Below are 27404 nucleotides of genomic sequence, written 5' to 3' on the forward strand. Positions count from 1 at the left end.
TTTCACACTTTCTACTCGGGTTATGGACCTACAAGCATTTTTCAAACAAATAAGTAAATTTCAGAACACTACTGTGGAATTTCAATGTCTTGAGGTTTGTCCTCAAAGATGAATCAAGCATTATGTTAATGTCTCCCTGTCTCTCCCCTCAAGTATGGGAGAGAACATCTATTTTAATAGTTACTGATTCTACAATACTGGATTTCCCAAGGAATGTGTATTTTACACACAAAGCACAATGGCCATACAGAACTAAAAATTTCCCCAATAGGTATAGCACAGTGGTTATAGCAAGATACAAACAAGACTTATAGATTCTACCATCAGATCTCATTAATATGTTAGATTTCATAATGTGCCTTTACTGTGCCTTGTTTTCTGCCTTTTATTAAAAGCAGTATTAATTATTCAAATATAACTGCTAAGTGGTATGGAGGACATATTCTCAACTCATTTATTTCCTAGATACAAAGATAGGGACATGTCCTGTGCCTAGGTCAGCCTAATTATGAATTTCTTAAATACCTTCTCTTTTTGGACATGGCTAAACACGAGCAAGTAAAAATATTAACCCTACCTTATTTTTTCCAGAATGCCACAGAAAACTAAATGCGAATTCCTCAAATCATTGGTTTCACTAGTCCTCAAATAACATTCTGTTGCACCATAATTCTGTGTATGTATCATGATCAATGTCCACTGACTCCTATAAGAAAACGCCCATAGCTAGCACTGAAAATACTGAGTGACACTCAAAACAAAAGTGGTTTTGCTGAACCTTACAACAGAACTGCAGGATAGCTTATTGCCTGGGGTTTAAGGCACACGGATCTCAAATAGTATCAAAATAAGGATCTCAAATAGTCAATAAACACAGAATTCATCATATCATTATGAGCTCACTCAGCATTGCTATGTTATTTCTTAGTGTTTTAGCCAGAGCAGACAGGATCAAAGATACTGTGATGGAGGGAAAAGTCAGTAATACAGGTAAAATGTGTAGTATAGATGAGTCATTAGATGATAGGGGGCTTCTGTAGTCTGTAAGGCCCTTTATTACTGCTGCTGTACTTTAAAGGAAGTTCTCTTTTAAGAAACAGTGATATTAGTCAGTGGTGCAAAATGATCTTAGCAAGCTTGGGAGATGCTTAAATGTATACTATTTGAAATGGGTATCAGCTAATTTGGAACATTGGGAGTGAGGGGGTCTTCTTAATATTCCTTCCTGCTATCAGCCAGACCCCAGTGATACCATTTCCCTTAATTCCATGCCATTGATACTCAGCTTCCACTAAACCAAAGCCTAAATCCATATACTTGGTCTTGATAATTATGAAATTTAACCATGAAAAGAGTATTGGTATCTCAGGGTATAATGCCAACACTGCAATGCAAGCATATGTTGATAATCCTTCAGTGGATTCCAAACAAGCTGTTACATCTGCATAACCCATCACACCTTTGCAGAGATACAGATCCTTTCTTAAAGATGTCTCTTTCAGCAGAGCTAATTTGCTTTGAGAGACCCTAATGCCTGAAGTGATGAGTTTGTAATTTCAGAGCTGGCTTGCTGAGAGCCTGCATGGCTGTCATTACGCAGCACTGCACTGGGCAGAGCTAATATATCCTAAGTAAACAGAAAGCCATATTTAATACAATTTAATACAATATTTCAAAACTGTGTTTGAAAAGTGATCTAGGTTCATGCAAATTTGCTTTTGTCATATGGCATATGCAGAGCAAAAGATCTGAATGCAACCTGACATTTCTTGATTTTTGCATGCCCAACATAGCAAACTCAATATTTACCTGAGGTAATTTTGTGAAATAAGTATTTCTATATTCATTGGCATGGTATTATTTAGAATTTTGATTACTGAAATGCATTTTGCTTAAGAATCTTGAGTCTAAGTAATTCAGTGAGTCTTTTTATCTTTTGATAGCTAGGAAATGGAAGGTGTCAGTCCTCACCAGTGATATGCCATCTGCAGGAACAAGCTCAAAGGTTTATATTACGTTGTATGGGGATCACAGCAGTTCAGGGCCTATTTTTCTTGATGGAGAGGAGGGGAAATTATTTCAGAGAGGCAATGAAGACATCTTCACAGTAAGTAATATATATTCATTGTGTTGCCCTCTTGTATCCTGGCAGATTGCATGACATTTCAAAATCCATGTGATGGAAAGACAGGTTTTTTGTATGGTACACATATCTGGAAACAAGAAACAGAACTTCAATATAGAACTAAATAGTATCCTTTCCCACTCACCTATCCAAAGCTGATTTGATCCAACATATTTCTTGTCTGTTTAAGAAGAACTACTCGTTAATTTACATAGTGCCCAAGAAAATACCGAGAAATTTAGGACAAGAGATACTGTTTAGTTCTTAAATTTGAAATGGGGCTACAATATTAAAAATGAAATGAGGAAGTGAAGAATTAAGATATGGAGTAAATTTTTAACTTTGTTAAATACCTGCTGCTTTATTTAAATAATGGTAATTTTTATACCTGTAATAAAGTCTGTCTAGCTGAAGCTGCTTCTGCTTCCAGTTACACAAACAAATTTCTTCCCAATCAGTCTTGTGGCATGGTGATTTAAATGAGCCAGAATAGGTCTTTCATCAAAAGCTGCATAGCTTGAGTATGTATCTGGGATTGTCAGTGACTGTCTGTAGCAGGTGCCAGCTATAGGGCCATATAACAAACAGGTGCTTCCATTGTTAGTAGCCAGCATAGCAAGTCGCTTTCTGAGAAAAGATATTTAATGGCAACATTGATAAAGAGCTCACCTTTTTCACAACAGCCTTGTAGCTGCTTGGGATGTAGGAAATGCAATCCTTAGCCCTCTTCAACCTGATGGAGTTTCTCAGGAGAATCCAGCACCTCTGATAGTAGTATGCCATTTTCCATCTGTGATATCAAAAAAACCCGGCTATAAGATTGAAAGGAGTAGGTAAAATAAGTGACTGGGTACCTGACAGATGAAAATACCTTCTTCACAATAGATGTTGTTGGCTTTGTTTCCTGCTTCCATTATTGCAATTAATTTCACCTCCAATGACTTTTAAATGCAAAATATGGAAGCAGTCCCTGGATTGGGACCTAGGATTCTCCTTTTAGGTGAGTATCCATAGCACTGAATGCAATTAAGGAGTGCCTACTCTGAAATGTATAGAAAGAGAAAAGCCTCTCTGCTTGTGCTGTATGCTAGATCTCAGTTAACTCTGGTCTGTCCTTGCTGCTCTGTCTCTTTATTGTTTACAACACTGAGTTTGGGGAAGTTCATGGTACAGGGAACTCGGTTCACACCCACCTCTACACTGTAACTGAAAACATGAAAATCAAATTCTACAGGAAAAAACAGAAGGGCAGCTAATCCAGCCTACATAATAAGAAAAAAAAAATGATACAGCAAGGAGGGAAGACACTCATGGTGTGTTTCCAGTTCCTTGAAGATAAGCTTTCTATTTCTACACTTAAGTTCACAACTAGTTGTTTGAGTAACCTTCACACAAAGTTATTCCCTCAGCACCTTGTTATCTGTACTGGACACACTCATCCAGCCTGCCCAAGAGCTAATCTTTCAAATACAGCTTTTAAATTTGATTTAATTGAAATGACTTGTAAAAAAGAAGCATCAAAGCTGAATACAATTATTTCCAAAATTGCAAGGCATACCCTCCTGGAGGTACTCCAGGTATGTGGGAGGTGAAACTCAGAGGTATGTGGGAGGTGATTGGGAGACAGAAATAATTTTGTAGCAGGGATGAAAGGTGAGATGCTAAACTGAGCCAGGTTTTAGGGTCAAGACACTTTTGGGTTTTAGTCATGCATACAGTCTGTATTCATCTCCCACTGAGGCCAATATTCAGTGGGGAGCAAAATAGCTACAGCAGCATCCTGAAGCCATTTAAATGGGGTTGGCAGGCCAACAGGTTTTTTTGAGGGTTGTCCTTTAAAAGAGCCAAGCTTCTAATGATTATCTGGAGCAAAATATTTTGGAATCACTTGTTTAAGTATCAGAATATTTAATTCCCCTAAACAAAAATGTCACCTGGCAGTTACTAAACGAATTTCTGTTGCATGTCTTTTCCTTTTAAGAAATGTTCTGTGTTTCATCAGTTGTGTTTCTTTTACAGGTTAATACTGGAAACATAGGACATCTCTACAAAATACGTATAGGACATACGAATGCAGGAAACTCCCCTGCCTGGCACTGTGAAGAGGTAAAAGCAGTGAGAAAGAATTTTATCTTTCCTAAAGGGTATCAGCTATCACTATGACAACAGAGTCAAAATATGTCTGACAATAGAGTCAGAAAAAATCTCTGGCATAAGTATATTAGCCTCATCAAATGCTTGCAGCTTCATTTAGGAGATTATTTATGAAGAAGTGTTTTTGTGTGGAATTAAAGGCAGCTTATGATGGTATGTCTTGGCTGTTTGTTTGCAGTTTAGTGAGAGCTGTACATTGTTTCTTTAAAAATGCATGGCTGGGCAGCAAGAAAGACTGCTTAAGCTGGCTGCTGTAGTCTGAGTCTTCTACAGTCTTTGTATCGTACAGTGTCTAGAGTTTGCCAAAACCCAGAAAGTCATTGAGCTCACTCTAGCCAAGTCCTCCTCAAATCTACGGCTGACACTGAGTCCTTTTGCACAGCACCAGAGCTACATTGCAAATGTTTCTAGTTCTGTGTCTCTGAGGAGAAAAAGACAATAACATGTTCTTTTCCCTCTTTACTTAAAAAAGGTCTTGATGCAGGTAAAGCAAAGATGATAAAGCAAAGAGAATCAGCTAGTTCAAGCCTCAGTCATGAAGCATAATATATAGGTTTGCAAAGTATATAGGTTTCTGGACTGGGAATGAAAGGATCTGGCTTTTATGCTTAACATCGATGATGTGCTATGTGTGCCAATGATATGCAATGCATCCCTGAAACACTTCCCTCTGTGCCAGAGTTTCTTATCCTTCAGTTAAGAGACAGCAGTTTATGAAGGGCATTAGAAGCTACTGGTAAACACATTGTTAGAATCGTACTTCAGGGTAAATCTAGATCTATCTAATGCAAAGTGTCCACTGAAGTTAAATATTCACTGATCAATGTTCAAACTCTGTGGCTATTTGATGCTTTAACTAGTTGTTTTCATCTGGGACTGAGACTCAGAAAGAAGACTAAGTAAGGTCTGGGCAGTGTTAACTGAAATTTAGGCAAGATCCTATGAGTTCATACCTCTAGCCAATGCATGTCTACATTGAAATATTGTGTCACTGATAGTATCACTCCATCTAAGAGGTTTCAAGCTAGAATTATGGGATTATATCTATTTCAATTCAGGTGAGGATTGCCTGATTATAAAGCCTAGGTATTTGTTTTCCAGCTGTGCTGTGTTTTGGGGAATGCTGGAGTCAGAATACCATTTAAGATCCTTATTTCTTCTTGCTATTTTTCTTTTCATGAATGTGTGTGTGGAAGCAGTGAAAGGGTGGAAAATACCTCATAGCTTTGTCCTGTGAGACAGAGGGACAGGTTACGAGCAATTTCTAAAGTGTATCTGAGTTAAGAAACTAGAAGAAAACAGTGGGTTTTCTCTTATAGAAAAGGTTCATTTGTATGCTTAATCTTGGTATTAGAAGTTTTGGTTGTGATAAAATCTGACTCGACAAAAGCACCTTTGTGAGTTTTTTGTACAGCACCCTCTGTGAATAGAGGCTGCTTTGCCTGCTTTGTATAATACACACCCGTTTAAATTGAGAGCTTAAAGAAGTCTGACAAAAAAGGGAAAGAAAAAGTGAGATGTTATTATTCCCCTTCTCACTTCCCAGGTAGGATATATTTAATGAAATCAACAGTAAAATTTTAAAAGAAGGATTCAACACTTCAGTGTGTTCCGTTGATTCTTGGCTTACAAATTTTGTTTTTTCTCCTTACCAATTCTGAGTCGATCAGGCACAGTTTTTAGGCAGTGATTCATCAGCCAGGGTTAGGTCATTTGCTCTTTGCAACTTTGGGCACAAAGTCAAAGAAAAGAAATACATTCAACCAAACACACTCTATAAGCAACCTAGCGTTTTGTGTTGCAGGGAGCCAAAGGAGTATAGCCACTGATTTCTAGACTTCATAGAAGAGAAACAACCTACAGAGAGTTGGTCTGACACTTATTATCATTGCTCCTTGGGGAACCTACATTTTTCTGGAAGATCTGAAATGAAGAGAGGGTGCTTTACAACTGCAGAGCTTTTCTGGTAGTTAGGCATGCTAGTCCTCCATCAATATCCCATGATTTCTGCGGCTGTGTCTGTACTGAGATGGTATTGGGCCTGCAAATGACCACAAAGTGCTGCTTAGCTAACTCAAATTTCCCTTTTCAAGATCCCTCAGTAGATGTTGACAGGCCAAGAAGTGCCAGATTTTTCAGACAAGATAAAGCTTTTTCTTTAAAGTTTAGTATTCAAGCAGTAAACGTGATAAAAGTGTTTCCAGTATTTCTGAATTTGTTCAATATTCTACTTAAGGAGATTAGATTCTGCAAAGCACAGAGCAGGAGTGAAATTACAGGTAAAAGTGTCTTTGCTTCTCTCTGTTGGTCCAAAATCTAGTGTGGCTAGTAGTATAAATTAGCATAATTAGGGACTATTCTAATATACAGCAGCCTCTGAGGTGCTTACTAAAGAATACTTTGAAGTACAAAATAACTAGAGCTCCTTCCCTTCTTCAGCTGGTGTGCATATGGTCCTTTTTCTGCTATATGCTAGAAGCTGGGCATGGAAGAAAATCATGTGGGGCAGACTGGTGTTGGGGCTAGCGCTTTCATGGTTTATTTATGTCACAAGCAGTGCTGAAGAATCAAACCCTGTTCTTTCCTTTAATTCCTGTTCTGATAAGAAAATAAGGTAAAGGAATATAGCTGCAAGCATTGCCAAACTTCCTAGTGAGAACTTCTGTGTTTGGTAAGCCATGCCACCTAGTGCCAGCCCACGTGGATATACCAGCTGGAACAACATGGCTATATTTTGTGGGCTTGCACCTGAGCTGCTAAACCCTGTCTCTTGGCTGCACTTGAGTTACTCTGCCCTGCACTTTCGAATCCGAGTGAAAAGTTGGATTGAGGACAGTTGTGTCTGGGAAGAAGACATGCCCCAAACCCATGGTTTTGTGATCGTGCCACAGAGCTCCACCTGCACAGATTTCAACAGCATCCCACACGCTTCATGTTCTGTTTGATCTGGACTGAGATCAGCAACTTAAATTGCAATTCTTGGTGCTGTTTAGGTGCAGTTGCTGAACCTGTTCTCAGGGGAGCAGTTTTCTTTCCCTGCACATCGATGGCTGGCCTGGGACCGGGCTGATGGGGAAATATCTATGGAGCTTCCTGTTTTACAGCAGGGTCAGCCTATTCTTCCAGGTAAGCACAATACCAGATCAGCTAAGTCAGGCCACAGACTGATGCTGAGAGAGGCGAGTTCATTGTTTTTCATCAGGCTCTCTATTACTTTTTGGCTGCTACAACACTTTTTCTGTGTTGTTTTCCTGTGGTTACTGGGCATGCTCAGCTAAAAGGTTAAGAATTTCTGGAAAGGAGATGGGAGAATGTTTAATGCTTTGAATTTCACAGGTCCTTCAGAAAGACTCCTTCTTTGGTAATATTTTCAGCATTTGTATTTGCTTTAAAATACATATGCATAACTGCCATGAAGCTATCATACATAAGTCGGACGACAAACTCCATTTTCGATAACTGAGGATTATAGCTCCAGTATGATTGTTGTAGCTGCTGTTTTAGTTTCTTTCTTGTAAGTGGCTGAGACAGGCTTCCAGAATACTTTCAATTTCTGGGTGTGGAACAAAACTTTAACAATATTTCAGAAGGCTATAAATCTTAAAGCTCCGTTACACACATAAAGATTGTATTGTAATTTTAAAGGTGAATGATGCCAAACAATACAAAAATTATTGGGTGTTGCTGATGTTATACTGTTTTAATGTCCTGCTCTACCGCACCAATTCCTGTCACCCATGCTGGTTGTTGTTGTTGTTATATAGTCTCTCTGCTTCAGCAATGGGAAAGGGGTGGAAGGTCTGTGCTTGCACTTCCCCTCTCTCCAAATGGCATTGTTCTTTTCTGGCCTAAGGAAAGTACGAGGGCATACCAAGATCCTAGGAGAGGTGTGGGTGAGGGAGCAAGAATGCTGGGGCAGATTCCCATCCTGCAGGCTGTGATGACAGAGGGGGAAAAGTCATACAACCACCAGTATTACTTATGCTGAGCTTTCACTAGAGTAAGATCCACCTGAGACAGATTCCATGCTTCCCTTCCCCTCCGCTCCCCTCCTCTCCCCCCAAAATTATATCAACTGCAGAGGACAAGATTAATGAGATGAGAGAAACTTCAATTCAAAGTTTTCTAAAAACTACAGAACCCCTTTTTCAGAATGTTTAATACTATGGCAATGCTTGGTGTTATGCTTATGGGACTTTGTGTTAATCTTGCAAAATAGAAATGGTAACAGGCATTTAATTGGTAACAGCTGTTGAGGGTGCAGGCTAGAGGAAGAAGATATAAACAAAATTGAGGGGCAGAAGTCCAGAACATGGCCCATGGATGTGGGGAAATGTACCATGGGACAGTCACTCTCCTTGCAATAAAGAGCTGGGTGGCCTGGAGCTATATTTATGCCTATCTATGATGACTAAGCACTGAGATTAAGCGCCTGAAAAGAAGAGCAGAAAAACAGGTTTGTGCCTCATTAATATGTCTTCAAGAGAAAAAGAATAGCAGGAGAGATTTCCTCCAGTGATGTAGTTAGCAGCTGTAAATGGCTCATAAAATGCTGTAGAGAGAGGCTGGCCAGCCCTAACCGCAATGATTGTTGATCTTGAGTGGTTATAATCTTCATACCCTTGAGGACATGAAAAGCCTCAGACGCAGTCAGCCTGCTTCCTCATAGGCTTAGTCTCTTGGTCAGAAGACTTTAATATTACTAGAGTAGGGGGACATACAAGCACACTGGTATAAAACCCAAACAACCCCCTTCCCTTTAAATAAACGTTAATTAATGATCATTAAACATGTTAGATTGAATATGCTCCAATCCCCTACTTGCTGTATTTGTTCTTCCCCAGATGTTCTCTTGTGTAATATTCTGGGACGCTGACCTTACCCATCTTCTAATTTCCAGGCTTTTCTTTCTGAGTAGCTTGTTTCCTTGTTTCTGAGATAAAGATACAATGCAAGATTTTTATTATTAGGTAATCTTGGTGTATTGTAAAGTACAACGGCATACTTAAACTATCGTCTCAATCTGCATTTTGTAGTTAACAATTTCTCCCTCACACAAGAGAGGAAGAAAAGAACTTTAGTGCATTTCTGCCAGCCTCAGTATAAGAGGGGTCATGCTGAAGGCTTTGGAGAAGGCAGTTTCATCTCTAACTTAGTAATTGAAAGACAGGCTGTATGTCTTTTTGCCAATATTATATTTCTGCATGAGACAGTGAAAAGAGAACACAGCTTTTAACTTCAGTGCAGATAGTTTGATAACAGAACAGTGAAGAGGTCTGCATTCAATCTGAAACAGAGATGATGAGAGGCACTTTAAAAACAATTTCTGAATAAAAAGAGGCTGAAACACTTTCTGATTTAACAGCCTTTCTTATTCAAAGCAAAAACGCCCGAATTAAACTGTTAAGAAGTATTACATAAAGACTTTGTGACTCTAATGCTCAGGGACTGAACACCATTTGTTTGACTTTTTATCCTCAACCACCCTAATTTAATCCCTTTCTGCTCATGTTTTATGACGTAATCTTTAATTATGTAATGGTGAACTACTTGCTGGAGATAAATCAGAGTTACACAGTGTTTGGTGGCTGGTGGACCTTTGCTTTTCTTTCGACTGGCTTTTCGGTATCACTTGCAGAAACTGGAAAGTAGATAATGAAGGAGGGAATGATAGGAACAGAGAGGATTGTTGTGGTCTTAGACATGGGATTGTTGGTCTGGAGAAATGAATTCTCTGCCTCTGCCATGGTCTGTTCATGAGGTACCTGTTCATTTGGGTGCTGTAAAGAAAAAATTTGGCGAAGTAAAAAGATCAGGTGGTGATATGGTAAATGATGTGGGTAAAATACAGTATTAATTAACAGTTCCTAAATGAAAACTATTTTGAGTATTGAGACAGGTGTACTCTGAGAAAAAAATAGTACATGACGATGCTGCTAACTAAAGATTGTCAGAAACTTCTGTGCCTTAAATGTGGCTGGCTTTTGTCCAAATAATAATAGCTGATCTGAAAAAAGATAGGTGTTTTACCTGCTTGTTCTATCTCTCTTATTCATAAGCATAAGGGAAAGAATTAAATTTTGTAAATAATCTTAACCCTTACACTTTCTAATTTCAGAATGGTGTGTTTACAGATGTAATGTTCTACACTTGTAGACAAAAATAGATGTAAAGAATACAGTTCCTTCTTTTAATCTCTGTTCTGCACACTTTTCCATGGAATAACTGAAGGAAAGAATCATAGAATAGCTGAAGTTGGAAGGGACCCATAAAGATCATGAAGTTCAACCCCCTGCTCCTTGCAGGACTACCTAAAACTAAACCATGTGACTACGGGCATCGTCCAGACACTCGTGAACTCTGACAGGCTTGGTGCCATGACCACTTCCCTGGGGAGCCTGTTCCAGTAACCGACCACCCTCTCAGTGCAGAACCTGTTCCTGATGTCCAGTCTGAACTTCCTCTGATGCAGCTTCATTCCATTAAGAGAGTCACTGTTTCCTAGGATAAAAGCTGTAAGCATTGTAAATACTCATAAATACTTATTATAAAGCTGGGATGATCCCTAGGCTTATGAGAGGTAGAGAGAAGTGTAAAAAATTGTGAAAATTGCTTGAATTTTTAAGTTGGCTATTTTAAGCCTCTATGCTGGTTTTATTAATAGCATATATCTACAGTACAATACTTCAGTGGAGTTTAGACTTACCCAGTCATCATCTCAAAATGAGTTAGCTCTGATGCTAGAAGCAAACTAGCACTAGCTTTCTGTGTGGGCATATTAAAATAACCTGTGCAGAGTGCTTACTGTTTTAGCTAGATTGTTATCATTACCCAAACTGAATTCTTTAAAGACAGCTTGTATAGTAACCTGCACACAAATGCCATGTAAATAAATGTGAGATAATCATAAAAAAAAAAGCATCAAGGGAAAAGTTGTAAACACTGAATGGCCACTTAGTGCAATTGCAGATATGTACTGATCATGAATAAGTTTTCACTGGTTATTAAAAGAAGGTGTTTGTCCATCAGAAGAGTGAGATGTGGGAGCGACCTCCTTCAGAGGATTACAGTCAATCTTCATAACATGTTTCAAGTGGAAACTGAAAATTGAATGGTGATAATGTTGATGTTGTTCTGGACCCAATGGTACAGAAACTCTTTTCTACTTGCAAGACAGAGAAGCACAAGGAAACCTATATTTGGAAGAAGAGCTTGTATGCCAGAAAATGAGGTTTTCTCTCCCCCTTTCATTCTCTCCGTACCTCACTTGGTCTAACAAAATATTGTTACTGTATGATGGCATAAACTTTGTCATTCCCATGTTTCTAATGAAGATTATAATTGAATGCTTTTATCTTAATTCTGATTTTATGGGGTTCCTACATCTGCATTTTAATGACCACCATTTTCTATCGATACATGTTTTTATGTATCATAGTCTTTACCCCAGTTTCATTGAATTTTCACTCAAATTTAATTTTAGTTGCATTATCCATTTCTGTTAAATAATCAGTTTATTGAATTTGAGTCCTAGGTTTTTCCTCCAAAATTCACAGCCTTTAAAGAATTTCCATATGTAATGTAATAGAGGAAGTCTATACTATCCTATTGCATGAATCCGTAAAATAATAAAACAATGCAACTTTCTGGGTTCTGAGGTCCTAGAAAACTAAAACAATGGTGCTAGATTTTTGCTTGTTTGGTTAACCAGTGCATTCAAAATATTAATGGCTCCTGTTGCTTGTTATAGTTTTGATCTCACCACTTACAGTAAGGCTAATCTTGGATTTATGTTATCTACCTTTCCGCTTGTCATGGTTTAACCCCAGCCAGCAACTAAGCACCACGCAGCTGCTCACTCACTCCCCCCCCACATCCAGTGGAATGGGGGAGAAAATCAGGAAAAGAAGTAAAACTCCTGGGTTGAGATAAGAACGGTTTAATAGAACAGAAAAGAAGAGACTAATAATGATAATGATAACACTAATAAAATGACAACAGTAGTAATAAAAGGATTGAAATGTACAAATGATGCGCAGGGCAATTGCTCACCACCCGCCGACCGACACCCAGCCAGTCCCCGAGCAGCGATTCCCTGCCCCCCCACTTCCCAGTTCCTAAACTAGATGGGACATCACATGGTATGGAATACACCGTTGGCCAGTTTGGGTCAGGTGCCCTGGCTGGGCATGAGAAGCTGAAAAATCCTTGACTGTAGTCTAAACACCACCGAGCAACAACTGAAAACATCAGTGTGCTATCAACATTCTTCTCATACTGAACTCAAAACATAGCACTGTACCAGCTACTAGGAAGACAGTTAACTCTGTCCCAGCTGAAACCAGGACAAGCTTTATGCTGATTTCAGGTGATGCTGTAGGACAATGACATACTATTGTGTATTTAAAGTTCAATTCTGTTTGCATTCCCCATAGTGACAGTCTGGGATGAAAAACATGAGTGTAACACCAAAGCAAGTTTGTGCATTATTTTACTTAATAGTGAATAGGATTTTTAAGGTTCTATACTCTAACTGTCCTTGACACAGCTGTATTTGGACTCTACAAGCACATTCACAGCTAGATGTTATTGTAACTATAATAGTCTTTGTGATATGAAAGATTGTCATCTTTTATTGTCAGTGACTGTCTATGAAGTGCATGTGACAACAGGAGAATTGTGGAATGCTGGAACTGAGGCTGATGTCTATATTTCTGTCTATGGAGAAAGAGGTGATACAGGATCAAGACAGCTGCTCAGATCACAGAAACCCAAGAAATTTTTAAAAGGACAAGTAAGTGAGATGGGGCATTTTCTGATATGTTTGGCTGGCTCTTCTCTCTCAGGTGGGTGGTTATCCCAGGCAAGGTGCGGTTAGAAAAGAGATAATTACTGCTTTCCAATGTTTCCCCAAAATTCCATAATGAAGCCAAAAATACTTTCTAAAGGTATACCAGTGCTTTTGGAAGACTGAATTTTCATTTATAAAATAGGTAAGCTGTGTACTTTTTTTTTATTATTCTAAAAATTTGATTTAATAAGTGAAGAGAAAATGAAACTTCACATTTTATGTCAGCATTTTTAATGTTGAAATCGGCTGTAATTTGTAATTGTTTAGCCAATTAAGCTTTTGGCAGGTTTCTCTTTTCTGACTCTGAGCCTATTCATTTGAATGGAACTACTCCCATTAGCAAAGTGATCAGGCTTACTTATTTCTTCTATTTCAGGAAACCTGTCCTTCTTGGTTTGTTGTCTCCTTATCATTATCTGGTATTTCAAAGGATGATCTTGACAGAAGAGTTCTGTGGGTTTATGGGTCTTTGGGATTCCAGGGCTGAAGAATTCTCTGCTTTTTAGATTTTACTGAAATTTTGTTGATTGATTACAGACTGACATCTTTGCTGTTGAAGCTGTGCACCTTGGACATTTGTACAAGATTGTTATAGGTCACAATGGTCTTGGATCAGGTCAGAAATCTCTCTCTATAGTCACTGAATACTGTCTGCAAAGTTATTAACCTTTTCTTTGAAATACAATAGATATTTCTAAAACTGAATATATGAAAACATTTAAGAAGTGAAAGACAAAGGCTTCCAAGAAAACTGTTCAAGTGACAGTTATCTTATTTATCATCACAAATTTCAAATATTTTGTGTTCACTTTCACTATACTCTCAACCATTGTGTTGAGGACACCATCGGCTACTGTTCTGTCATTTTTTACTAATCCCTATGGAAAAACTGCTAAGAAGAGGAGCGTCTGCATGACAAGACTTTGAATATGTCTTGTGCAGTCTGCGTTATAGGTAAAATGGGCTATTATAATTTTAGGTTGATTAGCATTATCAGTTACACTGTAAAGATGCAGTTGGAAATTTTGGCTACACTGTCTTGTCATTAGACACCCAATCAATGGTGAAACGCAAATTGCTTGCAGTCACAAGACCTGTTTTTCAAACTTGAGCCTAAATATTGTAAAACAGCAATTTATTTTGAGCCATGATAAGCTGCTATCTAATCTTTTTGATATTTTGATTGGCAAAACAAATAAGTTTCATAGTTAAATGAAGGAGGGATGTGCAGCACTCAGGGCTATGACAGCCAGGGAGGGACCTAGTGGTTTGCAGGCCCATAAACAAGCTCTACAGTACCTGGAGCAGGTACTGTCTTCTCTCCAGCCATCAGGGCAGCTGGGACTCTAGCAACCTGCCAGTGGAGCTGCAAATTTTGCAGTTCCAGCAGAAGAGAGAAAGCCATAGGAAGTCAGACTTCATTAAATCTGCCTCTCACGAAGTAACTTTTTTAAAAATTTATTTATTCTAAGGAAACGGCTGGTTTCTGGACAAAGTTGTAATCAAGGATCCTGTAACAGATTTGGATTATACTTTTCTTTGTCACAGGTTGGTGGTCTTTCATTTGGCTTAGATTTTTAATAGATTTGTGATTCCTCATAGTTTTTCTTCTGAAATATCAAGGAAAATATGTTTCCTAAAAAGTGAGGTGAAATAGTCTGACTCTTTTTACAGCTCTCTGAATTGTCCCTGTCCCAAATCTCTGGTGCATTTGAGCTAATGAAAAAGCAATAAAAAGCTCTGCCTAGGAACTTTCCATTCTTGCGCCTTGCGAACTATTCAAGATGTGCTTTTTTGACCCATTTCCCATGTCCAACACCTTGGATCTGACACCAGCAGGTCCATCCATTCTCCCATGTCATGTGATGCAAGGCTTTTCAGAAGAGTGGGTTGCTGTCTCTCTAGCAGACTGATTCTACTTTACTGAAGTTAATATGGAGATAAACTCGGGGTTCAGTGAGCTCAGGTTCAGACTTTAAGATCCTGTGAAAAGGCTATCACAAACGGAGCTACCTGACCACAACTCTTTTTCTCATTTGCCTTGCAGCCTGTCACTGAGCTGCAACATAATTTGAAGCAATCCTAACTTCCCTGCCTTTTCCCTTGCAGATGTTGCTGCTCTGAATCTTCTCTTCTATAGCTCGTTTCTAATTTTATCTATGCCTGATTAATTCTCAACACCTTACGGAAAAATTATAATTGATAAAGATCAGTGCAGATATTAGGAATGGTAAAGTCCAGTCACGTATGAATCTAGCTGCAGCTTGCCAGTGGCACCTCAATTCTATTTTCTCCTCTCACTTCTGTGAGTGAATAAATAACTGCCTGAGACAGCTCAGAGTGAGCAATGTGCACAGTGAAACTGATTTATGTGTGAGTAAGGGCTTTCTGCCTATCAGATACAGCACCTCATCTTTGCCTGACCTAATTTTGATTCTGTATTCTAGATGAGATGAACTGCTATGAAGAGATCTATAATGCTAGCTAGCTTCATACATAATTTAGGGAGAGTTCATACCCATTTCAGGCAGAAAAATACAGGGTATGTGCTAGTTACTGTTAGAGTCCTACACCATACTTGCTGATCTTGCTCCCACAATGTGTGAATCCTTTTGACTCAAATGGAGTTAGACTTAACTTATGTAAGTAGATGTGAAGCAGGTCCGATGGCATTGTAAAAGTATAGTTCAGACATGGTAGAAGTGTTGCCAGTGTTGGATTTGCCTCCCTGTATGGGGATTTTCAGGGCATGGAACAATTTGCATCCTGCTGTAGCCTTCTTGCAGACAGTAAGAGCAAACAGCACGACCATTGCACCTTTTGTTATTGTTCTGGGATCAATATGAGTTCTCTGATTTGTAATAATTGGCTTAGGCCCTTGTACCTCAGTCCAGAAAAGCATTTATTTATAAGTTTCATCAAGAACGAACAAACCAACCCATTTTTGCCAAAGTCAATCTCTTTTCACTAAAGCTGGATTTTTGTATTGCTGTTTGTCAGCCTTGAGACTTTATTAAATAGAACAGGAAGTATCAGTATGCAAGTGCCATGTATACAGTATTGTGGGAGTTGCGAGTCAAGGTTATATTATTGAAATGGGTTCTGGTTTTTAGGTGGCTGGACCAGGGGCAGGATGACGGCAATATTGCTAGAGAACTGACTGTGACAGATGCCAGCACATTTCCAGGACGTGAGTAAAAATTGGTGGGGAGGAGAGCCCAGCCTCACTGCAAAGGCGTCAAATGGAATGAGAATGCTCTGTAAATTAATTACTTGTTTTTTATCTGTACAGGACAAGAGCTAGAACTCAGGAGAGAAGAAACTGTAAGAATGTACCTTTGAATTTTTATTTAAACCATTGAAATTATGCTTTGAGTGAAATCAGGTCAGTTGTTCTCATGTATGTCAAATTCCTGTGTATCATCTTCTCATAAGTCTTTTCTGCTTGTTGTTTACAAAACCAGTGGGCTACCGAAAAGTGGAAATTTCAGAAAGGCAATACACTTCAGTTTTACAACAGGCTCACCCGTGGCTTCATTTGCCTCAGTCCAGATACCAGAGTTGATGCTCTTGGTGACAAGAAAAACAAATATGGTAAAGTATTTTTCATGTGGATGTTTGCATAAAAGATACAAGAAAGAAGGAGGACTTTATAGTTCACTGTGATTTCATACAGTGATTCCTGTAAGGAATAGGAGTAAATAATTATAATAAACATTTTCCTTAAAATATTTACAGGTACTAATGGCTATAAGAACTCAGAAATTATATGCTTGGTTTATATATTAAGCACAAGAAAAAAGGCTCATACGGTATCTTGTCACTGGGTTTCCCTTACCAAATAGAAACTTGTCATCTGCAGTTTAGTGCTATCATGGAACTGCCATGGGAAGGACAGCTACAGCCTTTTGTAACTAGATCCATCTAAGCTAAAGAGTTCAAATTTCCAGGTAAAGGTCATTAATAGGGATTATATAGATATGTGTGTGTGTGTGTGTATATTTATAAAAATTCATTTTGTTCTATCCTTGTCATTGATTTTAATGGCACCCTTCCAGTTCCTCCTCTATATCAGCTTCCATCCTACCCTGTTACTAAGACTTAACTATAATAGATATCCTATTAGGCACACATATTTTCATTACGTTTGCAGTGATGGAGCTACTCAGCCTTTCTGACATCTTCCCAGGGACCTTACGCACATCTTTTTGGAAGTGATAGAACAGAATCTTTCAGGACTCGCCAAAGAGTGCATGGAGAGCAGTGCAATCAATACTCCTTAGCATGGCCTATAAAAGCACCTCAGAAAAACTGCACCAGAAAACTCAAATGTATAATACAGGAGATCAGTAATATTACAAACATTGAAAGTGGGTGTTAACTATGTTGTACTGAAGCTCTTATTAGTTAGCAGTTTTGGTGCTTGTGTTCAAAGTATTTGGTGATTCAAACACTGAATAACTCAAATCTCTTATCTATGGCCTTAGGATTTGCAAGTGTCTTAAATGCCTGAAAGCAGTTGCACAACATGGTATTGTCCTTCCTCCAAGGAGATCCATTTAGGATCACAAACTGAATTACTTGGTGACAGACCAAACTACCTGCTAGTAGGAATTTGGTCTCTAATCTGTGCTGACGCAGTAAGCACGTCTTTGCTGCTCTTTAATGCTGTGTCTTCAATCGGTGGTTTGTGCCTGATTTGATGTAGACAAATCAGATCATTTAGACATCAGAGTTCATAATCTTCTAACATGCAGAATTCAAGTTCACACTGCAGACTGTTTCCCGACTTTCATCTAGATGCACTTTCCTTTCTATAAATTAATGCATTTCTAATGGTATTTTTCAGACATAAATGTGACATTTTTATTGCATTCTGTACCTTTTTGGTACATTTTTACCTGCTAGATGTAAAATTCATGAGTGTTATCTCCACAATTTTAAATGAATAATGTGTATAATTGTGCAAGTACCAAATCTGATGCACAACTACAAAATATCAGTAAAGATGATAAATATAACTAAGTATATTAGAAAGAAAGATCAAAACAAAATTGGTATAAACTCACTGTTAATTAATTTAGATTCAAAGTCGGAAAAAATAAGTAGTGTGATCTGCAACCCCCCAAGGATTTAGTAATACTTAGGAATTAAACTGGTAATCAAAAAGAGCTTGATTTTTCTGAACAATATGATAAAGTTGCCCTGATATCAGAGGAACAGAGTTAGTGAGACAGAAATAACCATGTATTCTCTTTTTATCGTTCTGAGTACAAAATGAACACAAGTACAAAATGAACACAGACACCTATCATGCAACTCTTCTGCCTTTAGAACAACATCTTTCTCCCTTATCTTCTTTCAGATTTGTTTGTTTTACTTATATGTGCAGTAATTTACAAAGCGTCTAAAATAGTCATGTGCAACAGAAGTCACAAGTGCTGACTTGGGAATGTTGTTTAAATTTTCATTTGGGGGCCCTGCTTCCTTGTGTGTACTTTGGAATAAAATCCTCTGACATAAATTATCCACCTATCTTTCCTAATAGAAAACTCTGCATTTCAGATACTGGTAGAACTGTTTATTTGTCTTCAGCAGATCTAAAGCAATATAATTCAAATGCCTTCAAAGTGCTGATGGCATATTATATCCTATGATGATTTGGTTTAGGGTTTTTTAATTTCTTAGGACGCTTTATCTCTATCTGAAAGCAGAGGCCCTTTGCGACAGTTATGTGTCTTCCCTATCTTGCCCCAAGGACTGGAAGCCCCACTTGTATTTTATGATTTCTGGCATCATCCTGATGGGCACAATGATCCTGGGCTGTATAATTCTCTTGGTCCCAATGACACCCTGAAAATCTTATGTTATGGACACCACAGGAGTCCTCCAGAGACAGCTGCATCTTACAAATAGGCAATGTAATGTACTGGTAGAACAGTTGTTTAAAAAATCAGCTGTTGCTGCTGGGAAAAATAGAAATGGCACCACTTTAGCTTTTATCAGTATTTTGTAGCTATAAGAGGTAATTGTTCAGAAAATTGGCCAGATTTAAAATTTTAGAAGCCATGAACTATGCTGCAAGATTTGCTTTACAAATTCTAATATGGATACAGAGAAAATGGATTCTCTTTTCCTACCCTAGAGCTTTATGTTCCCTACATAATCTGTTATTTATCATGTAAATTCAGTGCTATAGCCCAGTTCATTAAGCTGGAGTCCTCAGCTCCTTATTATGGATTTTTTAAAAATATATATGCTGATAAAAAGAAATTTGTTCCTTATCATTAGCTCTCAGAGTTTTTCTCCTCAAGGCAGTGAATAGACAGTAGTCTCAGGATGCCCTTTCCTGAAGGAATGTGAGGATTCATTGATCAGAAAGGTCAAACTGTTAAGTTAAACAATGAATTCTTTTCCTTTGAAAATGATAAATCATCGATTGTAATTAAATGCAAATATGAATTAATATACTTTCATACTTCTAACATTTTTTTCATTTAACTCTTAGGTCTTTTTGATGTAAATGTCAAGAGGAGAAATATATGTATATTCAGCAGTCATCAGATGCCACATCTTGCTCTTGCTCTTGTCAATGGCCATGTAATTGGAAAGGTAGGAAATGCTGTTACTGAATTCTGCTTCATAATTACATGTCATTGTTTGATTAAAAATAAAGCTGTTTTTAATCTGTCTAATAGATAATTGTGCTTCCAGTCAGATAAGGAGTCAAGAATTGCAAAACTGAAGCCAGGAAATTGCTAATGAATAGGCAAATTTAGACGTAGGGCTTTGTTTTTTCATAGTTTACTTTCACTCTTTGGTAGGATTTTTTTAATAGACTAAATGATTTGATGCAGGAATTCTAGGCCATTCCAAGCTGTAATTTATATCAGCTTGCCACATGCTGACAAGGTACATGGAATGCCCTAATATCACCTCTTTTTTGGATAAGTATAAATTCTAAGGATTGATTTTAAATGCCCATTTTTCCTTTGTGTCTTTTTCTAAGTAACATGCCTGTCATAAGCCAACTGATACATTCCAGATTTGTTTTGATTAATTTTGATTTGTTTCATCCCATCTTCAAAGTCTTACTATTGCCTTTCTTTCTCAGCACTTGCAGTATAGAAGTAGGCAAATGGAGTTGTAGAGGTTAGTTCTTTCTGATGAAACTCTTCTACTGATGAGGGAAGAAGCTGTTTCCCTTCCACTTTTTCGACTTCTTCCCCTTATTTATCCAGTGGATAATTTCATAGTCAAAGCTGGTGCCATTCTTTTTTTACATGATGTGCATTTACCTTAGTGGGAAATAGTGTATTCTCAGTAGAGTTAGGTTTCTCAGTGGTGATAGCGTCAGGCTGCCAGGCAAACTGTCAGACCTTCTTGCAGGACTTTCTAGTGTTCATGCTCATTAGTGTAATTCCGATACAAAGTACCCCTTGCATTCTGTCACACTGCAGTATATCTTACTACAGAGAGGTTATTATCTGGGTACTTAAATTTGAACTTTCTCTTTTCTGCTTTGCTACTGACATGCTTTATGATTTTGAGCAACCTATGGAAAACCTGGTTCTTGATTTTCTTATTTTTAGTTACACAAGATGTTCCTTTTCCCAGGGAATGTGAAAAATGTTATCATTTAAAACTTTCTGAGGTCCTTGGAATGAAGATAGGTAAATGTAAACCAAAAAGGCAATACAAAAATTGCAATTGACCTTATGATACACACTTAATTATACTTTGAGGACATGCTGGCTCACTTGTTTCACAACCACTTCTAAAATCCATACAACTTTTCTTTTACTTTTGAAGATATATTGAAACTGATAGACAATTTTTTTGAGTATGAAGCTTTTTCTTCAGAGGTTAATGCCTTGGAAAAGAAAATTTTCTCTAGAAATATTGATTCTCTGAAGTCTTAAAAAATGCCAAAAACATGTTAAATGATGTAAGCCAGAAGTCTTTTAAATTATTGGGCTGATTATTAACATTTTACATTTATTAGAATCCTAGTTTTATTTAAATATGAGAATGATAGTGGACTTGATAAAGTATTTGAATATGTATTTTGTATATTTTGTCTTCTATACAACGGGATCATGGAGTCTGCAAAACTGAACAGGCAAGCGTGGATAGCATGTTGCTTTACCCTTTCATGTAAAACTTCTGAATCCTTAAGTGTTTCCTGCGAGAACAGTGTAAATCAATGACAAACACAGAGGCAAAAGAAGGAGGGCTGGTGGTGGAGAATTACTGTAGTTCATTTCCTGACTATGTCAGGTTTGTACTTCTTTGCCATGTTTGTAGGCTGTGACTCTAACTCTCTCTCCAGTTGAGGCACCCAGGTACCTTTCATGTTATCCTCAGATCTGTGTCATCTTGAGATGAACTGTTTCTGTGCTTTGAAATTCCATGGAATCCACAATTTTAGGACTTAAGTGTTAGGACTGCAAATCTGAAAAATATAAAAATGTTTTCATACTAGACTGGTAGCACTGTGGGAACGTGAACAATATGGAAACTATATTGTGATATTCTCTATTTTGGATTTCGCGATATAGTTCATATAATTTCTTATTCCCACTTTGACTATGCTAGAGCAAAGACAAGACGTGCTGTGAGCTCTGTGTTCACCTTCAGCCAAATGGTTGTGCCATTCTCGAGTCGGCCAGGAACCCAGGTCACACTGTTATGTTCAATCTTCAAGGACAAGTAGCTGATGAGACAACAGGATATGCTGGACTTTCCAAAGAATTTGTTGTGCATGTCAAGGTAAGGTGAGCAGAGGGAACTTTAGAAGACTCTTCTAAAATTTACTGTTACAAAGCCGATTGTAGCTCATCGAATGTCAAAGGATTGTGAGCTGAAGAGGGATCCTCTCCCACGAGGTGGAGCGAAAACACAGTTTAACAGGTGGGTGGCACTGGAGACTTGTTCTCCTTTGCCACTCTCCTGGGGCGAGCGATGCTGATGCTGCCCCCGGTACATGCAAATAGGGTGGGCTGTTACCCAGAAACAATGCGCCTCTAAACTTTTTAGTAAACCTTCCAAAAGTAGGAAGGTGGGTACGTACAGGAGATCTGCCTGGGAAATTACTTAATGTGAAAAGAGAACAAGCCCCTTATCTTGCCACACTCCTTGTGCTCTGGATGTTGTGCCGCGTGCTGCTGAACGATAAAAAGTGGGGAAGCTGTGGACTAGGGAAGGATTCCACTGTCCAGGTTAGTTTTCTGCACGGAAAGCAGCAAATATTCAAAGGCTGGAGGTATACTTGAATTACTTGGGACTTACTAATTTACATTTTATACATGGAAATGCATTAATGAGTGCTTAAAATAAATTGGTATGAACAACACAAATGGCAAAGTTTAATATGGAGAAAAGCTGGGCTATTCACAAAGGATTTCTTATCTCTGATCTGAAGGGTGTGTTTCACCATGGTGCCATCATTCTGCTCAACACAAGTCTCTGCCAGGCTCTGTCTCTTAGACCTGATGGGACCTGCAGTGGAGCAGGTCAGCAGCAGCAGGAATCCTGCTGGAAGGTGCATAAAATTGGCTCTGGAGTCTGCATGTTTGAAAGTGTGAGAAACCCAAGAATGTATCTGAAGATCAAAGATGATCAGTGTAATGGAACAGTAAGCAGTTCTTGTTTGTATTTCTTTCCGCAGATAGTTTGAGTAAATTGTCAGTGATAACAGAGATTTTTTTTCTTTTGCTTGTTTGGATAAAAATGGGATAAAACATTGTTGACAGTTAAAATTTTTCAGATCTTCTCCTCCACTTGCCCAAGGAAAGATAGAAAAATATAGCAAGAGAAGCTGCCATGTCTATTTGGCACTTGATTGTAAAGATCTGATTATATTTTTAAACTATTGAGAATGTGGATGTAGTTAAAATTTATTGGTTGCTAGATAGCTGATGACTCTCTGTCAAGTTTCTGCTGTGCTAATTTAATTTATATTAAACAACCTCAGTTATACTGGTGTGAGTTTGGAAGATGTTGAAGTGATGTTGACATCCTAGCTTTTACAAATGATTCTGTTTTGTCTGAAATGAAGAACCTGATTTTTTTTTTTTTTTCATCAGGCAACCACATAGAGTTTATTCTTGAAATACCTCACCAGTAGCCTGTATATTTAGTAATAAAATTAGGCTTGGGGGATGATTGAAATATTCTGATTTTTGTACCTATAATATTCTCTGCCTGCTAGGCATTTAGCTATTGCAGATTTACATCTGAGAGCAAGAAAGAGAATGAGACATTAGTATTTACTCATTAGACTCAGTGTTTACTAATCCTATGTCTGTTTGCTGATATGAACTGATATAATTGTTTTGAATGTGGCAGAGCACAAACATGTTCAGGGGTTTAAAGTGGTAACGAGTCTAAGTAAACTGGTGATAAAACCCAGTAATGAATAATTAAGATGTAAGTTGGTTAAGTGGGAAACTCCTTTGAATATATCCTAGACTTTGTCTAAATCTTAACAGAAATCAGAATGCTTTCATATGCAATCTCGCACTTACTCAAATTATGTGATCAGTGTTTCTGTTCGCAAAGGAATAAGCAAGGCCAAGATATGTATGTGTGTGTGTGGGGGGATGTGGGTGTGTAATAATGTAGGACATTGTGAAGATCCTAAACTTAATCTGAAATGTTAATAGAAGTTAGTAATATTTAAGTCTTAAGAAACATCCAACTTGCCTAGCTACATCAATTCAATTGTTGAATTCACATTTCTGTTTTCAATTTCCTAGGGCACAGGTGATGAATACTGTCACTTTAAAATTGAGAAGAATTTGGAAACTGGATCTGTAAGTCTAGAATCAGTGCAGAATAAAGGGATATATGTTGGTCTCCTGCCAGATGGCCAGACTAAGCCAGTCATTAACACTGGAGAGACAAACATTTTTTTCTACCCACAGGTCATCAAATGTATGTAATTTCTTAATATTCTATGGTTTGCTTTAGTGATTAGTGTTTCTGAATGACAAATTCAAAGCAAAAGAGTAAAAGCTAGATTGACACTATTTCCTTTGTTGTGTTTCAGTAATTTTAAAGGTGAAAAGTTTATCGTGCCCACACTTAATTTCTCCTATGTAGTTAGTTAATTTTTCTTAATTTCTTTCTTTTTATAACAATAAATGATGCAGAAGAAATCTATTTCTTTACTGAACAAATAAACTTTTGAACACAAGAATCGAAACAGGTGACAAGTTAGAGATGGAGCTGACTTCCTGGGTCTATTCCCCATTCTGGCCACAGATTATGGAAGCCTGGGAGATGTTGTCTTGCTGTCAGCTATACCACAGTCTTTCCCAATTTTACAGCAAAAGTAGTAGACTTAAGAGAGGGCCTGCTTGGCAGTGTTCAGTTTCTTTTTTAATGGTGTGAAATACATTGTACTTCCCCCACTAGTGTACTGATTATGTGATTGTTCTGTCCCATAGTCAGCTTTGAGAGCTATTGCAGTCAGAAAGCTCCCTCACTAGGGAGCTAACCTGTTCTAGTCAACTAGCCAGGACTCAGAAATTAGCTCTCGGCACACTCTGGATCACCGTCACTGGATTGTCTGCTTGTCTCTTCTCCTTCAGGAGAATGAAGTTTTTAATTTGGTGAACAATTGGTTACCAAACATAGCCAGCTGACTTGGACTATAACTGAAGAAAACAGTGGAATTATAGTACTTGTATTCTTATCTGGTGGACGTAGTCACAGAGACCAAGAAATGAAACATCTAATGAAAATGCTAAACTAGCCATCAGTTTAAAATTGAGAATTTGGTCAGATTTTTGCCACACACAGGCAGAACAGAGTCATTTTGAATGCTCTGACCAGCAAAGGAAAAGTATCAAAACATACAACCAGTCTCATTATTAACTGTTCTATGTATATTGTGACCGAGATATACAGAAGCATTATAAAAGTCACTGTAGTGGCATCCCTACCATTAAGTCCCTACTGGCTACAAGGTGACAAGAATATTTCAGTCACTGTGTCCTTGTAGAAATGAGGAAAGTATTTTCCTTTGTTACTTTTTGGAAGGGCAGGATTTTCAGTGGAAATTCTGAACAAAGCAGGGCTTACTGATGCCATTAAAATAAAGATAAATGTTACTTCATTACAGGCTTGAGTTCTCCTGAATCCTTGTTACTCAGTAAAAGGAAGATAAAAGGAGCTGGTATTCTGTATGAATGAGAGCAACCAAGATTGTCTGTTTGCCACTTCATATTATCAGAAATGGTCTATAGCTGTTTTCATTTCAGCATCCCCACTCTTAAGAAAGGAAACATGGCGGGGGGGGGGGGGGGGGGGGGGAAGGAGAGAAACTTACCTTGGGGAAAACTACATTTTAACAAGTCATTTTATTCATACATCAATGTTAAATGGTTACTTAGATTTTCAAAGCAGTAAAGGGGCTTTTATTGGTATGCCAGATTTTCTTCCACTTTTTGTGGCATGCTGCCAACAATAAAAGCTAATAATAGCTAGTGGCTGTGCAATACATAGAGAAAAGATTTTGGTGTCCACTCTGTTGAACAGTTGTGAGATCTGTTTGTCACTGAACATACGGGAAGCTTCTAAGCAAGAAAAAGCAAATTATTTGTAGCTGGTGACAGAATTTACATTTCATTGTTTTAGTTGGCCGGCAAGAGCCTATGGGAACTTCTGCAGCACCCAATCAAGAGAAGAAAGACTTCAGAGAACCTCAGCTCCAACCAGCAAAAGCCCAGAAGCCAGTATCTCAAAGCCTTTCAACTTTTCCACCCTCAAGTAAGCAACAGTTTACAAACTAGTTGTGATATAGCCTTATGTTGTGTCTGCCCTCCATGCACGTTTGCAGTGACTTACCTCAGGAAGGACAATGAATAGCTTTTCTAGACTATTGACTTATGCATGCATACATGCAACATAAAACACATTACCAGTTATTGTTTTTTAAAAGGGCATTGGAATGTGTTTTCTTCATAAGGCAACAATCAGCATGAAACTGTTGAATAATTTCACATTACTTTTTTTTTTTTTTTAAGTAACTAGCCATCTATCATAAGAACTATTTCTGTGGAAATGAAGAGATCAATGTGATACAGAGCCCAATCCAAAGCTCACTGAAAGTAATGGAATATTTCTCATTTACGCTCTCTCTCACACTTATGTTTTCTGCTTTTTTATTCACCGGGGGAAAGAGTAAGGTTTTGGTGCATTGCATGCCAGCTTTATACCTCTATTTAGGCAGGTAGGAATAGATAAACAATGTTCTGGTCATGCTTCTGGAGTGATAGTCTACCAGATGTGTTTTACTAGAATAATCAACCACTTTCTTCTTTAGCTACAGAAATTGCATAAATGGTCTAAGGCAATTATTTCCCCAACTCAGAAATTTTACAGGAATGTTCAGCATCTTAGTAATCAAAGCAGGTGTGACTAAGGAACTGAACAAAACAGGGAATGATACATGTCTTAAGGAGTGGAGATGATCATGTTTGCTTCCTGCCTCTCTTTTACTTCAATGTACTCAAGGACCCTGTCCGCACAGCCTGAATTGTGTCACATCGCCATGAAAAGCAGATGGGATAAATGGGAACTACTGGGCTCCACACAGCACACTGAGGCACATTCAAGCGGTGGAAAAATATCTCTTACCTTGAGTGAGCTTTAAAGACAAGATTATATTAGCGCTTCCACTATGGGAGACATGCTTAATCGGCTAGAGGTAGTCCCAAAGGCATTCATGTAGCAAATAAGTCAGATGGTTGCTGCTTTGGTTTTGAGCTTGGTCCTCAGACTGCAATTTCAAAGTGTACATGAAAAGTCTGGCAATGGGAACAAGACATCAAATATGGCATACTTGTTCATAGGGTATAATGTGAAGTATCGGGAAGGATTTTAAATAAATTCAGTTGAACCAAAGTATGCTGGTTAAATTCAAAGCATAGGTGTGGGTTATTATTAATTACCATTAATTGTTTCTGTCAATGTTGATTCCATTCTTAGCTCAAAACACCTGCTTTCCCTTTCTAATCTATCAGACTTCATGTTGTATCAAAATGTCACAAAGCCTTCCCAAAGTGTCGTGGGTTGTCAGCAACTGGTGAGGTATGCTGTACTTGAAACCCATGGCAACAATACACAAGCCATCAAACCTGTTTTCAAAGAAGCTGGATGTTTTTAGGGTTGGATACAAAGGATCCTTTTATAGAAGCAATATCTGCCGTGAAATTGGTTACAAAGAGTCTATAGCACTTAGTAGGAAGTATTTCTCACATTTAT

The 27404-nt window shown here is 38.0% G+C and overlaps 1 protein-coding gene across 1 annotated transcript in view; it reads left to right on the forward strand.

The window, feature by feature from the left end:
- Nucleotides 1–27404, forward strand: part of RP1 (RP1 axonemal microtubule associated) — a 185149-nt gene that overhangs the window by 20625 nt on the left and 137120 nt on the right. Inside the window, exons 4-17 of the mRNA XM_069779350.1 lie at nucleotides 1944–2107; nucleotides 4145–4231; nucleotides 7273–7405; nucleotides 12922–13073; nucleotides 13668–13746; nucleotides 14603–14678; nucleotides 16244–16320; nucleotides 16423–16454; nucleotides 16595–16724; nucleotides 19639–19742; nucleotides 21729–21902; nucleotides 22555–22767; nucleotides 23891–24068; nucleotides 25776–25907. Coding sequence (XP_069635451.1) covers nucleotides 1944–2107; nucleotides 4145–4231; nucleotides 7273–7405; nucleotides 12922–13073; nucleotides 13668–13746; nucleotides 14603–14678; nucleotides 16244–16320; nucleotides 16423–16454; nucleotides 16595–16724; nucleotides 19639–19742; nucleotides 21729–21902; nucleotides 22555–22767; nucleotides 23891–24068; nucleotides 25776–25907 — 1731 coding nt within the window. The remainder of the gene's footprint in view (nucleotides 1–1943; nucleotides 2108–4144; nucleotides 4232–7272; nucleotides 7406–12921; nucleotides 13074–13667; nucleotides 13747–14602; nucleotides 14679–16243; nucleotides 16321–16422; nucleotides 16455–16594; nucleotides 16725–19638; nucleotides 19743–21728; nucleotides 21903–22554; nucleotides 22768–23890; nucleotides 24069–25775; nucleotides 25908–27404) is intronic.

This window comes from Haliaeetus albicilla, chromosome 3 (assembly GCF_947461875.1).
Source record: "Haliaeetus albicilla chromosome 3, bHalAlb1.1, whole genome shotgun sequence".
NCBI lineage: Eukaryota > Metazoa > Chordata > Aves > Accipitriformes > Accipitridae > Haliaeetus > Haliaeetus albicilla.